This window comes from Balaenoptera ricei, chromosome 1 (assembly GCF_028023285.1).
Source record: "Balaenoptera ricei isolate mBalRic1 chromosome 1, mBalRic1.hap2, whole genome shotgun sequence".
Classification (NCBI taxonomy): Eukaryota; Metazoa; Chordata; class Mammalia; order Artiodactyla; family Balaenopteridae; genus Balaenoptera; species Balaenoptera ricei.
The window spans coordinates 158,631,248-158,650,854 of NC_082639.1; the positions used below are offsets into that span (position 1 = coordinate 158,631,248).

At 44.7% G+C, this 19,607-nt stretch overlaps 1 protein-coding gene across 3 annotated transcripts in view; it reads left to right on the top strand.

Moving 5' to 3' along the window:
* ATP2B4 (ATPase plasma membrane Ca2+ transporting 4) overlaps window positions 1–14,852 on the top strand; it is an 89,921-nt gene extending 75,069 nt beyond the window's left edge. For 2 of the 3 annotated variants that reach the window (XM_059939525.1, XM_059939535.1), the window contains 2 exons: window positions 1,610–1,786; window positions 10,306–14,852. In XM_059939525.1, the coding sequence (XP_059795508.1) occupies window positions 1,610–1,786; window positions 10,306–10,620 (492 nt within the window). In that variant the 3' untranslated portion in view covers window positions 10,621–14,852. Of the gene's footprint in view, window positions 1–1,609; window positions 1,787–5,476; window positions 5,585–10,305 lie in introns of all 3 variants that reach the window. The other variant, XM_059939546.1, reaches the window with a different exon arrangement.
* The last annotated feature ends 4,755 nt before the right edge of the window (window positions 14,853–19,607 follow it).

Consider the following 19,607-nt stretch of genomic DNA (forward strand, 5'->3'; position numbering starts at 1 on the left):
CGTGAGCTGCTGTGCTGTCATAATGTAGGGCTCCCTTGCCTCTTCTGTTTCTCACCATCGCCTTATCCAGGATGGGTGCCTGACTGTCATCTAAGATAAATCCGGACTCACAAGGTCTCTAGAGAAGCAGTATAGCGTATGGTTCAAAGCACGGACTTTGAATCCCGGTTCTTCTTTTTACAAGCTGCATCATAGTGAGCAAGTTTATTAGCAACTCTGCCTCAGTTTCCTCAACTCCGGATAACAGGATCATTGTGAATCATTGTTAATCAGCAAATCAGTTTCAATACAGAAATGACTTAGAACAATGTCTAGTACCCTGTAAGTACTCAATAAATGTTAGCTATTAATATTATAATAATATAATCAGGTTTGATAAGAGTTTCATTCCTTCCCTCATACCACTTTGCGAGTCCCTCTCATCCTCAGCTCTGACCTGGCCTTTACCTCTGCTTGCAGACCCCAGGTCTCTACTGATTGGTGCCCAGCCACCTGGGTAATGGAGGCTTTGCTCTAACTGGCCCCAAAGATCCCTCCCTAGAGCTGCAGGCTTTCCCCCATAGACCTGCTAGTTGTTTCTTTCATAGCTCCTAGATGCCTCCCTGATTAATCCCTATCCCCGTTCCTAACAGGTCCTTACACCCTGCTCTGTTTGCTGAAGTTTATTTACCAGTGGGTCCCTAAAGCACTTCTACACTTGGGTGGAGCTTGATTATTTCACGTACTGTTTGAAACTCTCACCTGGGTCTAGTCTCACATGTGGCCATGTGGCCTTGATGCCAGGTAACAACAGCCTTCCTTCTGTATCACAACAGCTCCTTCTAACATCTAAAAGCAGAACGTGGACATTCTTTCTATTTCAAACACTTGACTCCATGTTGGACTGCTCACACAGTCCCCCTTTCCCAGCTGAGCCCTTGTCTTATTTGTAAAGGAGAACTGACTGACAGCTTATAGAGTGATTTATTTTGAATTGCAAGTCCCAACCTACTGCTCCATGTCTTCTGATAATACTCATATGTCCCTTCTTCTATGGGCTATCCCACCCAGTTCCTCACCCCAAGCCCAAGAAAACTTTTAGTATCCTCTCACTATAGTTTTATAAAAGAGGAATTACTTAGCATATGGTAACTAAGAAGAGGGTCATTCCCCTCCAACACCCTTCTTTTCCCCTTGCCCATACACATACATTTTGACCATCCTGTCTCCAGACTTGTTTTCTCCCAGGTCCTTGTCTCTGTCTCTTCCTACTGTGTATCATGCATTATGGTTCTACTTCCTTTAAGAGACAGATGGCAAAATGCAAAGAAAGAACTGAGACAGGAGGAAGAGAATGAAGTATATAACAAGGCAGATGGCTGGTCAAATACTAGAATATAAGTTCTCCTTTGTACGTCCACAAATACAGAAAATCTTCCTGAGGGCCTGACAGCTGGTAGGCACTTGGCAAACGCTTGCCTGAATGGGTTGGCACTTTTCCCACTGCTTTCCCAGTGGAAAGGTTGATCGGGCAAAGAGTGACCTACCCAAGGGCCTGACCCATAAAGTTGAGTGACAGCTCTTCTCGCCGTGATTCTGGTGTCTACCCTTTTGCTGCACCTGTTCTCAGGTCATCTCCACAATACCTACCCAATCCCTGAAGTTCCTAAAGGAGGCTGGGCATGGCACCACCAAAGAGGAGATCACCAAGGATGCTGAGGGGCTGGACGAGATTGACCATGCAGAGATGGAGCTGCGCCGAGGCCAGATCCTCTGGTTCCGGGGCCTGAACCGTATCCAGACTCAGGTACTGTGATAGTGGCCTATCCTCGCCCTGGGAGAAGGAATCTCCACCATCTTTCTTGAGAGGTGTTGGGAGGGCAGCAGTTCTTGCTGGCCAACGTCTCTCCCCTTCCTAAGGCCCTCTCACTGGTGGGCGGCCCGAGCTCCCTTGCTTCAGGACAGACAGGCAGAGGCAGTGGTATGGGCTCCTCTGAGAGGAGAGTGATCATGGAGGGCCGAAAACACGGGACACTAAGTGCTAGCATCATCCTCTAGCTTTAGGTTCGTCTGAAGCCCACTTCCCACCCTCTGTCAGGTGGGCCATCTTCCTGCATAAGGTCTCTTGTAAGCACTAGGCCTAACCTCAGGGTGGGAAATGTTCAGAGTCTTTCCTGACCCTGCAGAGGGAAGGATTTAGACAATATCTCTATGCCAGCATCCCCAGCAGACATTTACTGTATATCTTCAAGCTGCTATTAGGGGAATGTAGGTGTTATCTGGATTGATCTTTGTAAAAGAAACTCGCTCTCTTATGTCTTCCCCACTCAAAATTTAAGGCCATGATGGGGAATCTGATGGCTAAGTGTATATAAACGACAATAGTCTCTAAGTGCCTGAGTATCTTTTACAGGATTCAGACTTGCTTCCCAGAAAGGAAGAAGCTATAATTTCTTCAAACCTTTTCCCTTCCTGCAATTTCTAAAATGGGATAGAAGCTGCTCCTGCTGCTATTAAGTCCCCTCCTATAGCCCTACAGTAACTTTTTTCCCCCACTTCCTGCGCAGCAACTGTAACTACCTTCTCCTGGGTAAATGGGCTGGTCTAGACATTGATAATCCTATCACTTTCCCTGTTCTTACCCCACATACCTCTATTGTGTTAGTCCTGAGATTTCCCATCTCAAGGAATTGTAAATCTCCAAGTTCTCAAAGGTGTTCACCAGAGAACAGGCCTATCCCTCTTTGCTGATTGGCTAGAGATCCCAGAAGTAAATTTCACTCTCTAAAATTAGCCTTGCAGATGGTTTCAAAAGTTCCCTAGTGGAGCCCACCACTTCCTAGGGAAGAGGTGAAATGAATAGTCTAAGCTAAATATAGTAGTACCCTGCTTATCCGTGGCTTTGCTTTCCTTGGTTTTAGTTACCCGTGGTAAACCACAGTCTGAAAATATTAAATGAAAAATTCCAGAAATAAATAACTCTTAAGTTTTAAATTGCATGCCGTTCTGAGTAGCTGATGAAATCTCACGCCCCCCACTCTGTCCTGCCCTGGACATAAGTCATCCCATTGCCTATCCTCGCTACATCCTCGCTGTATACACTACCCACCCATTACTCTAGGACAAAACATAGTATATACAGGGTTCAGCACTATCTGCAGTTTCAAGCATCCACTGCGGGTCTCGGAACATATCCCCCATGGATAAGGGAGGACTACTGTAGCAGCTGGGAATTTGTCTCCTATAGACAAGACAACAGATGGAAATGGGAAAGCAGGGCTAGGGAGGGAAGCACTGGGGCTCCTTTCCCCTCTCTTGAGTTCCCCCTCCCAGAGAGGGAAATCACATGGGACCTGCAAACACTACCTCAGCATGTCCAGAGTTTCCACACACACTCCACCCTCCAGGCTGCCAAGTCCATCACGAGCAAGGGCCTCACGTGCCCAGAGAACTTGGCATCTTTGGCTCATGTCTCTAAGGCCTCGGTGCTTCCCTGTAGGTCTGCTCTTTTCAGAATAACCTGTCTGCTTTTCTTCCCTTCAGGATCATCTGCCTCCTCTTCTACTATGTAATTTTTTTCCTAGCCAGAATGCCCTCGTTCCAGTGTCTCCTGGCTCCTTCCCAATCTTCTCTCCCGGGGCTGAGATTCATGGATCTTCCTTCCCCTCCACTACCAATTTCCATTCCCTCGACTGTATACCTCTCTGGTTTCGCTGTCTACGTAGCTTTAGGTATACTACCTTTCTCTGTTGGAGCAAAAGGCGGTTGGACCAGAATGACGTTAAAGCCTAAACTTAGGCAGCAAAGGCAACCTGTTAAAGATGCCATGATGAGCATATCTATGTCATCCCACCTGACTCCATAAGCAGATGACGGTGCTAACCTGCATCCTGGATCCTAAAGCTCTCTCCTGGCATCAACTCTTCACCTCAAAAGGGTTCTAACGAAATTCCCTGCCATCCGATTGTTGTTCCTTGTTGTCATTCTTGCAACACTTATGGGTGGGAAGTGTTGCCAGGCTATTGTCCCATCCTGGTCCCTTTAGCTTTGGGAGAGCTAAAAGCACTAGAAAGCAGAAGGTTGGGAAACTTGAGGTCTAGAATCTTGGGAAGGTAAATCTAGGGTCCAGTTTCATTGTGGAGGTTGGGACCTTGTGACCCTAATAAGCACTGAAGAAGGTGACTCTCCAGCCCCTTCTTCTGTGTGGCTGAACCCTCCCCACATGCAGACCTTTTCCTCTTATAGCATCAGGCTCCTCGGTCCCCTGGAACTGAAAACTGTATCATGTGATGAAGAGTGGTATTTTAGCTCATACTTGGTCTGAGTCCAGAAACTAGCCCTAAACATTTCATGGCTTCTCAGGAAGCTTTATAAGTAAGAACAACTATCTGACTCACAAGGTACCTGCTTTCCCACCTTCTCACCTGGGGAAGTAAAGTTAGATGAGTGAAATCAGCACCTTTCCTACATCCCTGGTCAACTGGCCCTTGGTCAGGCAGAGGTCAGGGATGAGGATGGTAGGTTTGACTGAGGCCCTAGATCAAGACCACTGTCGGAAAACAAATGGCATTCATTGCCTCTGTCTCTGAGGAGTAGGACACTGAAAACCAGAGACAACTTGTATGGGGCTGGTCTTGCAGCTGCTGACCACTGCCACCACCGCCAACCAACTCTTCCTCCCCCCACCCCGTCTAACTGCTGAGTTCTCGTCTGCACTTGTGCCAGCCTCTCAGGGTCTCCAGTGTGCGAATGCTGCTAGTGGCATTCTCTCCACAGAGCCTGGCCACTGGGTTCCTGAGCTCCACTTTCAGGGGCCTTGTCCACTTCTGCCCAAGGACAGGGAGTCTCAGAGAAGAACCCAGAAGAGGGTGAGCCCAGCAACTCATGGTCCAGGAGCCTTTCCACCATGGCACCTGTGTATGGACTACTACATGCCTCTGTTTAAACACATGAGTTGTTTTCCTGGAAAATCTGCAAAAATAGGTAGTCAATTTAATTGGTTTAGAGGTTCCTGAACCTCAAAATTCAGTAATATATACACTTTGCCTACTATCTTAAATTGCATGCCTTATTTTTTTAAGAGTACAGGTCAAAAAAAAGAAGACAGTACAGGTCAGAGCAATGAATAAGCTGTCACTCTCTGTCAGGAATCATGAGTGGGAAAGTCCATTTAAATTTTTAGATACTTTTGGATACCAGCACACCTAAAATGTCCATCATAGGCTAAAAGGGAAGAGAAGACTGGATTCTGGCTAGGTATTTAGACTCCATGGCAAATTGTTCCTTAAATGAAGTGTGATGTGCAATTAATGTTTTTCCCCCTTCTCTTCACCATTGTTTTGTGTGTAAGGGACTCTCTCTCTTGCTCTCCCATCTCCTGTCCCCTTTTCCCAGCTCTTTCCATCCCCCTCCCTAACCCTCTTGGACCCTCCCTTCCTCTTTCTTCGCTTGTTTCTGACTGTGGAGCAAAGCTGTCTCACTTTCTGATTCTTTGCAGATCGACGTAATTAACACATTCCAGACGGGAGCCTCTTTTAAGGGAGTCCTAAAGCGCCAGACCATGGGTCAACACCTTGATGTAAAACATGTTCCTAGCTCATCCTATGTAACAGTTGCACCAGTCAAATCTCCCCCCACCACTTCTGTTGCTGCTGCTGTTTCATCTCCTACTCTGGGCAGTGAGTGATGGTCTATTATGATGCATGATTTGCTAAAATGACCACAAGAGAGCACGTGGCATTCACTTTAACCAGCTGTGGTTATCTTTTCCTTTTGGTTTTTCCCTTTGATCTTTGACTTAAGGGAAGAAAAGCGGGGCAAAAATTCCACTCCAGAACCGGGCTGTGTGCCATTTTATTTAATTTTATTATTATTTTTTTAATGTTGAAAAGCTATTAAACCGTAACCATTTTAAAGACAGTAATCCTGTTTTCTGATTGTTCCTCTGCATTGCCTGGTCCTTCCTTGAGTTTTGTTTGTTTGTTTTACTTTACTTTGTTTGTTTGTTGCTTTGTTTGATTATGTTGTTGTTCCTCTTCTCTCCTTCTGCTCCTTTGAGTCTCAACTCTTATCTCCCAAGGTTAGGTGTAAGGTTAAGCCAAATGAAGACTCAGGAAGTCTTTTGTTTTCTTTTAGGAATTTCTGAAGAGCAAACTTTTTTTTTTTTTTCCTTCTCCTTTCCTCTAGTTTGTTTTACTTATAGCCAGCACTTCATATCTTATTTTGCATGTAAAGTTTTAGGAACCCCTTTCTCAGCCAGCCTATCAACCGGAAAGCTGTGAAGGCTCAACCTAAGATCTGGTGGATTATTGGTAGATTATTGGATTCTTGCTAATGCTTATGCCTTCCTATTCCTGATCTTTTTACCTTCCCCAAGTGGGACACAGAGAGGAAATGGAAAGCTCTTTGCTGATAATGCTATTAAGGTATTTGGTGGGGAAGGAGTCTCTCTGTGTTAAGTATATTGTGGGCTTCAAATATCTGAGTGTTTAGTCTGTTTCTTCCTCCCCCACTCCCAATCACCACCACCGTAACCCTGGGATGGGGGATAAAGAAAGAACAATTGCACTATCTGTGGTTCACTTGATTGTGAGTGTGTAGGCTGATCAGACTTAGCTTATCTGTTTTCTTTCTAGCCAACTCTAAGTGTTCTCGTGTGAGATATGAGGGGCAGGGGGAGAGGAGATTTCTATAGATGCATATTCTTTAGGCTCAAAGGCAGTCAAAGAACTAAGTAAGTCTTACCCTACAAATATGCAAGAGCCTCTCATTCTAGTCCTTCCATATTCCTCTCATTTCCTTTTTTCTTCTAGTTTTGTCATGTCCTTCTAACTAGTTACTGTTCTTTCTTAAATCATGCCTCTCTGTTAGGAAGGGTAGTGTCAGCTGCCCTGGTAACTTGAAGGTAGAAGGAGACTAAGGAAAAGACAGAGCCCACTGGGCTCATGTAGTAGAGTTGCTGGTGGAGGATATGGTGCAAACCCTCAAAGACTAGAAACTCAGGAGAGTCAGGCCGCACCTGCTCTTTCTCCAGCTGTACCTTCCTATTGGAGGGCCTAGAAGTTATAGTCATGCATTTTAAAACCCATTTCCCATTCCAGAGTTCCAAATGAATTCATTTATTTATCTAACCTTCAAGTAGATAAATCTCTAAGATTTCTCTCTGTAAGAAGGTCCTAATCCCTTCTCTTCCCCTGGTTTCTGACAAAGGAGCAGAAACCTACAGAATACCAGCTGAGGAAATGGAGTCTTCATCTGCCCATTCATTGAGCTCCAGAGAGTGGTCTTTAGTGCTCATACCTAACCTAAGGTCCAGCCTGGTTTGGGCTTCTGAGCCATGAGAAAGGGTTGTCCTTCAGTCATCCACTTTCACCTGTAGGATAGGGGCCACAGAAGAGACACTTCCCAGAGACTTTGAGAGATGATGACTGGGGAAGGAAGGGTTGATTGACCGAGTGGAGAGGACCTGAAGCTTTCACAGCACCCGCCTCACTATCTGTGTCTTATTCCCCATACACTGCTCATGCACGAGGCACCATGCATCAAGAAAGGAAGATGCCACCACTTGGGGTGGATTGGTGATGATGCAGCTGTGTGATTGTTCATCGGCACGTACTATATAGTCTCTGAGGCCAGTGTTGGAGTTGAGGAGCATTCTGGCGCAGCCCCACCCTTCTCTCCACCTGCCAGGCCACAAGATGGTGCTTCCTAGCTCTCTGACTCCTCTTCTCTTGAGCTTCCCTTACAGGTGGCTGCTTTCCCTTTAGATTCCAGAAGTCCTGTTATCTAGCTGGATGACTGTTCCTTGCTCCCCCAAAAGAGAAATTGTCCCTATCTTTTCCATCTACCCATCCCCAATTCACTGTTATCTCCCTTATTGTTTACCTGTAACAGTGATTGATCACCCCAACAGGTGAGAGGAAAAGCCAGCAAACGGGGCTCCAGACCCCCATTCCAACTCCTATTTTTAAAAATCTGTTTTCTAGATAGGACTTCACATATAATTATTTTAACAAAGTATTCAATTGCTTCAAAAAAAAATAGAAGCAGGAAGTTTGGAAATCACTGATATTGAAGATGATCAACTCATGGTATAAAGGTACCTGTATTCAATTGCTTCAAAAAAAAAAAAAATAGAAGCAGGAAGTTTGGAAATCACTGATATTGAAGATGATCAACTCATGGTATAAAGGTACTTGTTCTCCTGTAGCACTTGTTAGAAATGTTGAGATCTGAAGAGTGAGTGAAAAGTATGGGCTATATTATCACTCCTACAGGGGGTGGTATGGCTTTGAGCCCATTTCTTGACTAGGGCCAGGGGAGAAGGCACTGGGTTTGGACTCACTTAATCCAAGTTGCCTTGCTCTAAGATGTTTGACATAGATCCATTAAAACTTGGGATTTCCTGAAAGCCAGATGGAACCTATATTCCATCTGATCTCACCTAAAGATGGAAATGTAGGTCCTAACTTTTCTGTGCAGCATGGTGAATGTGTGCCCAGGTTGCTTGATTCTTCTTGGCTGAAGCGTTGAGTGGATTCCATTGAGTGACAGAGTCCTTTGCCTTCTGAGCTCTGAGCACCCTCCATCCTGGGTGAGTCTGCCAGTCTGTTGTGGAGTGAGGCAAGGTAAGGAAAACCTTAGCCGGCGGAGACACAACTTTAATGAACCTTCTTTGTGCATTACTTTTGAAGGTTCTGTACAGTGATAGGAAACATTGAGACAAGCAATCCAACCAGTTTATTTGCCTGCCTCTTTGGGTGCTCTGATGTCTCCATATTCTTGCCTCTTTTCCAGGAACATATTCTTTGCTTAAAGAGCAGAGTAACGAAAGATGTGCCCTTACCCCAACCCTCATCATTTCTCCTTATCCCCCTCCCCACCTCAACAATTTCTCCTGCATTACTTCCATTTCTTTTCTGAGGAAAGAACTTTGGGACAAGACTAGGATCAGCCACCTCCCAACAACTAAAACTGTCCTAGGACCACTTTCTTTTCCCCTGGCCTCTCTCTCCAAACTCTCAGGATCCAACCTTCTCCCCTCCTCCAATTCTACCAACCCAAGTTGCAAAGCATCCCTCAGCGAGGCCCCCAGTTCAGAAAAGCAGCTGCCAAAGGAGCTGCTCCCTCCCTGTGGATAAGGTGAAGGCTAGGCCCAGGGATCAATTATTGTCGATTTTTCCTCTTCTCTAAACTGAATCCCTTCCTTTGTTGTGCAGTAGAACAAAGACTTTGACACTTATAGGGCAGTGCATTTCCCTTTGCCCAGTCAAACTGCAAATTGTTTCCTTTCCCCCATCCTCTTGGTCCACCCCATCAGAAAAGCCTCTTGTTTGTAGCACTGCCTCCTGGATGGGGTGTTTTCTGTCCTGGTCCCATCCTTTCCCTTCTCCACATAAGATCACATTCCTCTTCATAATTTACAAACAGCTGGAGAAAGCTGCATGACTGGACACAGCTGCTGTGTGTCAGAGACATGGCCATGCGTGTCCGGCCTCATCTGAGCTGAGAGAGCGGGCCTTCTGTCAGTGTCAGGGGGAGGCATCTTTTGATGCCTGTATTCATTCACCTCTTCCAGGGGAGGGACTGAAGGAATGGAGTTCTACTTTCTTTGGGGGAAGAGGACATGGTGGAGGCTGTGGAATATAAATAAATGCATGTTTCCTGACTGAAAGAGCAATTATTAAATTGTAGAGTATAAGAGTTTTCATTTCTTGCATGCTGCTGACACAAATGAAGATTGGTTTGTCTGCCTTGCTGAATGGTATTCATGGTCACTTATCACCCAAAGTGTATTGTGTGTGAATTGATATGTGTTTGGCTCTTTGAGGGTTTTAAACAGATAACTAAACTTCAGTGTGTAATTTTCCATTCCACATTCACAAAATGTTTGGCTTCAACACAAAAATCCACATGTCTGAATTATCTTTTAAGTTCGGCTATTAATTTGCACCTAGTTCCAACGTCCTTGCCCTCCATCCAAAAGAACTAATGAATCTTTTTGTTTCCTGTTTCATTTTAAGAGTGGATTGTTTGGGAATGCTAACTTTGCTTTGGGTTTTCTTCTTTTTTTTTATGCAGCTTTTGAAATATTCCAGTTGTTTGCCATTACTCACTCTCCCCACCCCACCTCAATGCTTGAAATTTGAGCCACGTGATGTTTCTAGTGTTTCATGATCTCCTCTCATATGTTTGGTTTTGGTTGTTGAGCAATAGTGTTTTGTAGTTTGGGTTTTGTTTCTGTCCTCAAACCCCCCAGTTCCTTGTTCTACTAACCAATTCTTGCCTCCGTATTTTCTCATCCTCCTTTTCCTTCCCCTGGTGTAGATCAAAGTGGTCAAAGCATTCCATAGTTCCCTCCACGAAAGCATTCAGAAACCCAAGAACCAAAACTCCATCCACAACTTCATGACCCACCCTGAATTTGCCATAGATGAGGAGGGGCCACGAACACCACTCCTGGATGAGCAAGAAGAGGAAAATTTTGAAAAGGTCTCTAAGCCTGGGACTAGGATGCTTCCGTTGGATGGTGAGGTCACTCCACAAGCCAACAAAAACAACAATGCAGTGGATTGCTGCCAAATGCAAATTGTTGCCTGCCACTCAGACAGCCCTCTACACAGCCTGGAGACATCAGTTTGAACTTCATTCTCTGACTCCCATTCCTGCCTTCCTTATTTCCCTTTTCATCTACCCCGTCACTAAGGGGATGATGGGACTTTTCACTGTCATGTCAGCTGCTCCCAAGTATGTGTGAACCCCCACCTGGCCATGAAGAGGCAAGAGCACAGACCTACGAGGACTTCAGCTGAAACCTGAGTTGGGGTTTGTAGCAGGACCCAGTTAGACCCCAGGCAAGTAATGAATGGTAGATCTACTCCTTGCCTGTATCAGTTGTCATTTTTAAAGAAAGGACAAGAATCCTTTTGGCATTTACCCCAACCCAAATTCTCACCAGTATTCATACCTGTGTCATCCATCTCCTCATTTCTGGATTTTTACCCTATGAGTCTGTGCTGTTTACAAGCTCAGTTAAAAGTTCAGAGTGACAAATATCCTCAAATGAAATGTGTTGAGGTAAGAATGGAAGGTATAGAATCAGCCTATAGAGTGATTGTTTTAAAACAATTTTTCCATTTTGAAAACTTATACCTAAAGCCCTTTACCTCTTTCTGCCCTTCCAGTCAAGCCTCCCCATGGTCTCTTGGTCTTTTGTGACCATTGTCTTCCTTAGCGTCACTATTTTTTTTTTTTTTTAAGTTGTGATGATTAGAAAATGGAAAGGACATGGATGAGTTAAGTCGACTTTGACCATTCTCCCTTCTGGCCCCAGTGGAGCCCTTGATTTAGTTCTAGAGGCAGATAAGTTTCTTTGCTAACAGGGTCCTTTGGAAGCAATTGAGAGCTGGTAAAAATATATTCCTGTTGTTGCCAGGTTATCTACTTCTAAACTGCCATCTTGTCAGGTGTGTGTGGTTTCTAAGTGCCAGGGAGATCAGCATTGACGTGAAGCTTGCATATATGCGGTTTGTAGTTTTTACCTGAAGCCTGAGCTTTCTCCTGTTCCTAAAGTGGTGGCAAAGGAATGAATTAAGAATGACCTTGCCTCCTAACTGGACTTGGAAAACAGACCATCAAAGTCAACTCTGTGGAGTCCTCCTCAGGGTGACCACTACTGCTTTCAAAGCCATCCACCAAGGCTCTTCCAGGGCAGGACCTGATTGTTGGGAGAGTGAGTACTGAGCAGCCTTGGGAGAGACCAAAGTGCCATTCCAGCAGCATCTGAGCAAACCTTCCTCTCAGAAACCAGAAACCTTGAGCTTAGACGGCTGGGGACCAGCTTTGACATGCCCTTTAGTTTTCTAATTCTACTCTTTGCCATGTCCGCTAACATCAGTCTCTGAAAAGGCCCCAGCCTTTCTCAAATATTCTGATTTTGAAAACATGTATCCAAAGTGGGAGGCTTCAGTGACGCTTTGCCGACTTAAAGGAGCAAAAGACCCACCCTGAAAAGCTCGCCTCCTTCCACCCTCCCTCTTGCACACCCCACTCAAGCCCCCTCCAGAATGTGCTCAATGCTGCACTGTTAAGCCCTGTGCCTTCTCTCCCTGAACACTGCCCAAAGCGTCCCCTTCCCACCGGTCTCTCAGGAGCCAGGGACTTGGCTAGGAGATTTGTTAAGTGTTCCTTAATGCAACAGGGTGGAGCCGCGTTTGCAGGATCTCCATTTCTATCCCTACCATGCTGCTGTAAGCTCTTCCGTGTAGGGGTCAGCTCATGTCTGCCAATTCCCATCTCCCACTGGGTAAATGAAGCCTACCCCCTCCCCTCTTTCTAGAGTGATGGGAGTAGGGAGAAGGGGCTTGAGGCTGTTAGGAACTGCCAAATTTCCATTTGGGAGTCAGGTGACCCGAACCTCTCCTCTCCGGCCTTTTCTTCTGGATCCCTCCTCCTTCACCCTTTCACCTGAGCTGCCCTAGGAAGGAAGAATAAAGAAACAGTTTCCCCTGCACATCCCTATTACTACGTCAGCTACCGATCTGATTTTGGTTTTGTAAAGGTTACATGTTTCAGTGATCTTTTCTCTGTCTTCAATACTAATGGGGGGAAAAATAGCTCACCCGAGGCGTTAGGTGTTCACATATATATTTATTAAGTACAGTGGAAGATTTAGTTCTGTCGAGTCTTTTTATTACCTCAGATCAGTTTTTAAAACAAACTTTGGAGGCTATTTTATCATTCCTGCTCCCAAAAGACTCTCATGGTGCCTGACAGGTTACTTGTGAGGGCTTGTGTCTACTTGTTTAAAGTCAATGGGGATTTTGTGTGTATTCTAGTTTCCATAGTAGGAGAGAAAATATAGACATATTATGCAAAAAAATATAGTTTTCTTTAGATGAGAAACTGATATTTTTTGAGTCAGCCATATGTATTTTGTTTAAAGGATTTAAAATAAAGTGCTGTCATGTAACCCTGTGGAAGGGAGCACATAACCAGCTGTTAGACATGGCAGGTGACTTATAGTATATTTGCAATTGGTTTTAAAACCAGTGCACCAAACTTCCTTTCTCCAAACAGCCATCTTTATACTTAGGGGAAAAAAATTTGTTGGGTTCTAGAATGTTTTTAATATAAATTTGTTGATGTGGAATTAAGTTTAAGTGTTTATGTGCATATATTTTTTATATAAATTTTTTTTTCCTGTTCAGTTTCAGTGATCCAACTGGCAGTGAATAAATATGGCATAAGTTAATAAAGCTTTCCCCAAAAACGGGTGCTTTGGATTTGAAAAGGGTCTGATGGGGAAAAGGGGGAAATATTTTCTTAGATTCCTCTCTTGATAAACCTAGAAGAATGGGCAGTGGATTACGGATGGGAAGGAAGGCATCCAGGAAGAAGGGACAGCCAGCAGGAAATGAGTGTGCACCCCCATGGAAATGGGTACCAGGAACTCGTGATCAGGATCAGGGACCTCAGATAGATTTATATTTCTTGAAGAACAGCTGGCAGAGTGGTACCCAAGACACTGGGCTGCAAGGATACTCTCTCTGATTTGGGGTTTGCATTTTTTATGGTTCTTTTCACCTCCTGTTTCCCCTGGAGTTTTCCATTAGCGACTTTTTGTGCAAGGATTTGATTTAAGACTTCCTTCCCTGCCCTAGAAAAGTTTCACGTAATATATTAGTTGGGAGGTAGAGCTCTAAGTGGAAAAATAAAGGCTGGTTCTAGCCTGGGTGACAGTCTTGACTAGATCCTTCCCACAGGTGCCCTCTGCCCTCTGAAATGACTCTCCAACTCTAAAGGTTGTAGAGAGACCACCGAGAAATCCCGCCAGCACTTGTGAGTTCCTTAGAGTTTGCGTTCCTTCTTCCCGTTGAGCTTCAGAGGGGGGAGTCTGCACACTTAAATCTGAGTGATGACCTTACTGCCAAAAACCAGAGGGGTGTGGCAAGCTCACATGTGCCCTGAAACCTCTGAACACGTCACTTCCTTTCTTTCCTCCTTTCCCTGCCTAGTGATTGAAGCAGCCCATGATGCCATCACGAAGTGCGTACTTCCTCACTCTTCCTCACTCTCCGTATCTGAGGACCACCCCACCACTGTGGTGGGGGTGGGGCACTTATAAATGTCTGCTCTTCTTAAGCCATTCCAGGCTCTTCCTCAGAAAAGACCAGACACCCTTCCATTTAGCTCAGTGCTGTCCTTTGCCTTCCCAGCCCTGCTATTGGGCCTGCTGTCCCCTTTCCTCCTGATTAGGAGAGATGGAGGGAAGTGAGCTCCCCATGGCTGAATTGGCCTTTCGTTCATGTTTCTCCCCATATGTATATATGCCATATGTGAATATGCCATATATATGTGCCAACAAATCTATCTGCGTTGTTCTTTTCAAATCAGCAGATAGGAATTTTGAGTTTCTTCTTTTTTTTTTTTTTTTTTTTTTTCTTCAGTAACTAGTATAACAGGCACTGGTATTTTTGTATAAAAGGAAAAAAAACAAAACAAAAGATTGACTATTGTGATCTGCATGACATAAACAAACAAATGGTGATATCAAAGCAACGTGTACCCCAGTGTGTGTTGCCGTAATCTGCAGTTCAGCTAAACTGTGCACCCAATCTGTATTTGCATTTTGATATTATTTAAGCTCTCTGTACAATGTTTTGCATGTATTTATAGGGTTCTTAGAAAAAAAAATGCTATGAACTGGCAAATCTGAAATTCAAATATGTTGTTCCATTGAGAAAGGAAGAATAGAAGGGGAGTTTTAAAAGAAGGGGAAAAAAAGGATAATTTTTTTGGAACCAATAAAGCTGTTGCTGACGAGCAGAAACCAAACTGTTGTGCACTGAGAATAAAAACCCATGCCCACTTGAGACTGTGCTGTGCTCAATGTGTATCCACTTCTGGGTAATGTCAGTGGTTGTCAAAGTTGAGAAGGGGTCTGCCACGGCTACATGGAGAGCTTACCTGTGCAAGCCCAGAACTTAGCCTGTCACTGGACCCTGACATGCTTCTCTGCCAACGCTTGCCTCTGGTGACTCGCAGCCCTGGTTGCCAGTTTCATTCCCTTGGAGTACAAGCTTTGCTCTGCCCACCTTGGTTAGAATCTGCAGTCAGAGAACTGTGAAGCTGAAGCTTTTGAAGAAAGGATGAATTTGGAAGGATGAAAAAGAGTCAGGCTTGGCAGTCCTTTCTTTCTTTTCTTTGTTTTATTTTTTTTGTTTTTAACAAAACGCCTATCGGGAAAATTAGTTTCCCGTATAGCAGCTATTCCCTGTCTTCCTTCTGGGGTTCTCCAGTTCCCACCTTCCCAAAGGTTTTTGGAGAGGTTGGGAGTTTGTTTGTTGTTTGTTTTATCTGTTCCATTCACTGGGTCTCTAGCATGACTAATAGTAGGCCTTAGTTTCAGGTCAAAACAGCTTCCTGGCAGGTCATTTAAGTTCTGAGCTCTCATATCTGAGAAGACAGAACTCCTTCCAGCAACTCTCATCCAGGCACACAATCAAGTCCCCTTCTCTCTTTTAAAACAGCAAGGAGGATTTCCCTGGTGGTGCAGTGGTTAAGAATCCGCCTGCCAGTGCAGGGGACACGGGTTCAATCCCTGGTCCGGGAAGATCCCACATGCTGCGGAGCAACTAAGCCCATGCACCACAACTACTGAGCCTGCGCTCTAGAGCCTGCAAGCCACAACTGCTGAGCCCACGTGCCACAACTACTGAGCCCACATGCCACAACTACTGAGCCTGCACTCTAGAGCCCGTGCTCCGCAACAAAGAGAAGCTACCACAATAAGCCCACGTGCCGCAACAAAGACCCAACGCAACCAAAAATAAATTTAAAAATAAATAAATTTTTTTTAAATAAAATAAATAAATAGAACAGCAAGGAAGGAAAGGACTTTGTTGGCTCCCCAAGGTATTTTAGGAAAAGTATGATGTTGAAGAATAGCCCAACTCTCCTGGCTGTTTGAACAGGCTGGTTCCGAAGGAGGAACGAGCCCTTGAAAGAGTCTTCTGTAGTGAGAGGCCTTATCCCCACTTTTCCTGCCTGTCCCAGGTTGCTCTCCACAGGCACAGCCACACTGCCTTAGTTTCTTTGAAACATGTTGGGGAGAAAATAATTAATAACCAACCAAACAAACGGTCTGGGACTTATTTGATAACAAATTCACAAAACAGAACTAAAGTCTCTTTCTTTCCACTGTAGCTTCCATCCCAAATACCCTTGCTTAAAACGGGTGCAAAATACACAAAATACACACACACACACACACACACACACACACACACACAAAACTAGAGTCCTTTCTAAAGCTTGGCCCTATATTTCCCCTCTTACTCTCACCTTGTCTTCGTTGGGCTCTAGAACTGTGCCTCTCTGCTACGCCAAACAGGATTTTTTTTTTTTTAATTTATTTTTTGGCTGCATTGGGTCTTCATTGCTGCGCGCGGGCTTTCTCTAGTTGTGGCGAGCGGGGGCTACTCTTCATTGCGGTGCACGGGCTTCTCATTGCGGTGGCTTCTCTTGTTGTGCAGCACGGGCTCTAGGCGCATGGGCTTCAGTAGTTTTGGCACGCGGGCTCAGTAGTTGTGGCTCACGGGCTCTAGAGCGCAGGCTCAGTAGTTGTGGCTCACGGGCTTAGTTGCTCCACGGCATGTGGGATCTTCCCGGGCCAGGGCTCGAACCCGTGTCCCCTGCATTGGCAGGCAGATTCTTAACCACTGCGCCACCAGAGAAGTCCGCCAGACAGGATCTTAAGGATCCATACCTCCTAACCCCAGTGTGTGGTGAGGCATGAAGAAGAGCTACAAAGTAGCTTTCTGGCAGAGGCCAGTGTTTCCTAAGACATTGGTTTCATGGGGTGTAAAGCCAGCTCAGCTCCTTAGGCCTATATTACCATATGGAAAAAAAGCATGCTCTTTCCTTCCATCTTTTCCCTACCCCTGCTTCTAAAAAAAGTAGTTTCTTTGCCCTCCATCTTTAATAATGGCTTGTGAATCTCCTCTTTCTCAGCTACCATATCCTCTCCCTGTGGCCATCGGGTTTGTTTGAAACTCTCCATCAAGACTGACTGATTTCCCCCACCCCCAAGTATATACACGCTACTAGGAACTCCCTGACTTGAACTCTGCGCAAATCCAAGGATTACTCACTGGATTTGAGTGAGTAAGCTGGTTACCAACCAGTATGCTGGTTACCAACCCCCTGACCTGGGTCCATGTCACTGCAAGCAGGATAAAAATGCTATGTCCTTTACCAGCAAACTTTGAAACCCTGTTGTAAATAAAACACACCTATTACTATCTCTGTGTTATGTTGTTAATATCCAGTTGTCCCCAACATGCACCTAAGCCCCGAGAAGTAATAACTAGCTAGATTCATAGACCAGAATACTTTTAGCCTTGACTCTTAGCCTTTTAGGCAGTGACTTCTGGGTTCTGGGCTTGCCCATATCTTGTTGGAACTAATTGTAAATCTTCTCTGAAATTTATTTCAAAGAACACCTCCCAATCCTCAGTAAATACACACATAGAAGGGAGTGGTCTCTTGGGAATGTTCTCCCAGTGTCACCTCCTGGGAGGCTGGTGTCAAAACCAAAATGCCACTTCACACTTACTTACAATGAGAATTTAAATGACCCACGTATTTGGAAGCCCAAATTAGAATCAGAAGTTTAACTGATGCTCATGAAGTACTTGAGCTGTCTGAGTGGCTGGCGCCATCACATTCAGAGCCAGTTGCACCGTCCCTACTCGGCTAAACCTGGCCCCTGAGTTCAGGCTCAGGCCCCACTTGGTTTCTCTGATGTCCCCTGGCCATGCAGACCATCCTCCAAACAGCACAGTTGATTAGGTTAAGTTTCTTGTTTTAATTCCAGATCTTCATATCCTGGCCTTATTTAAAGCAAATATAGGGAATTCCCTGGCAGTCTAGTGGTGAAGACTCCATGCTTTCACTGCCGAGGGCATGGGTTCAGTCCCTGGTCGGGGAACTAAGATCTCACAAGCCGCTTGGCGTGGGCAAAACAATTAAATTAAAAAAATAAAGTAAATATATATGAAAACTTTTGAAAGAGAACGTGAAGGTGAGGAGGGAAGGTCTGGAAACTAGTGATTGTCTTCAGCCACGGTTATCCAAACCCTTCATTTGAGTCAAGCATTCCTGCACCTTTTGCATTAAACCTTTGAATTGAAACTGCTGCTAATCAGGTAGGAGAGAAAAGGGGTTGGAATGTTCTTCTGCTCACCCTTTGGTGGAGGAGCTTAAACAGAAAAATTAGATAGAGTAAAATCCTGATGTGAAGTGTGCTTCTTGACTGGCTTGATTTTCCATCTCTACAATGAGAAAGTGGAACTACATCAATCATTTTCCAGTTATACTTTGAAGACCTGAAAGGGATTCCTCAGCAATGATTCAGAGCCCACGGTGTTCATTTTTTCTTTTTTTTAAAGTGTTTGGCTTCCAGGTCAGCTGTAGTTTTAAAAAATGACTTAAAAGCACTATGAACTAGTTATCTCTAAGGTCCCCCGGCTCTGGAATGCTAAGGTTCTAATTAACAAATCAAATAATCAGTGCTGAAATGATCCAAACTTAGGTGACAATGTCACAAGTTGTGTGATTAAACACACAAGCAAGCGTAATTGGGTTCCTGTCTTCATCGTCTCCCATTATAATTATCAACGTAAGCATAAATAATATAGAGTAAAACTTAGTGATTACAGTCCATTCTGCAGAGATTGTTATCTGGCTGTTCTGCTTTGGAATTTGCTGTGAAGAAGAACAGTAGTTCGGGAATCCAGAGATCTAACCCAATGGAATGGCATAAAATTAGAGAAGCAAAGTGGCTCATTTGAGCTTTGGTGGAAAGAGCTGGCCTGGGAATTAGAAGGCCTGTGTTATAATCCCAACCCTGCTGCTAATTTGCTGTGTGACCTAAGGGTCTCTCCAACTCTGACACTCTTTCTTGCTCTGGTGTCTAAAATTGCTATTAATAACCATAAGAGAACGTCTAGATGGTGTTTCTCCATTGCTTTATCTTCCCTGAAATGCGGCACTGTGTGTGCATTGAGCACTACCGCATACTGGGACAGTACCTGCAGGCTTCACTTGGGGCTCAGCCTCTCACACCTGCAACAAAGACAAATTGTTCCATAGCCCCTAAAGTACAAGAAATCTGTTTCTCTTCTTTTCTAAATCAAGTCAAATCTAGCACCAAACTAGCTAGCACTGGCCAAGGCCTGTGAGCAGCCTCTGCTAGTCATTTTTTATGGTCTCATCTCCTCCACTTGAATATTGGTCCACTCATTCATTCATCAAGTATTTATTATGCCAGACACCAATGTATGCACTGGGGATACAACAGGGAACAAAACAAAGACCCTGACCTTTTTGAATTTAGTCTTGTGGAGAGAGCCAAAACAAACAAGTAAATACAGAGCATATGGAATGGTAACAAGGACCAAGGAGAAAAGTAAAGTGGTGTAAGGAAAATAGGGAGCACAGGGCAAGAGGGTTGCTCTTTTGTAGAGTGGTCAGGGAAGCCCTCTCTGACAAAGAAGACTGTGAAGAGAAGCGAAGGAAGTGAAAGGGTGAGCTAGGTAAATATGGAGAGGAAAGAGATTCAAAAC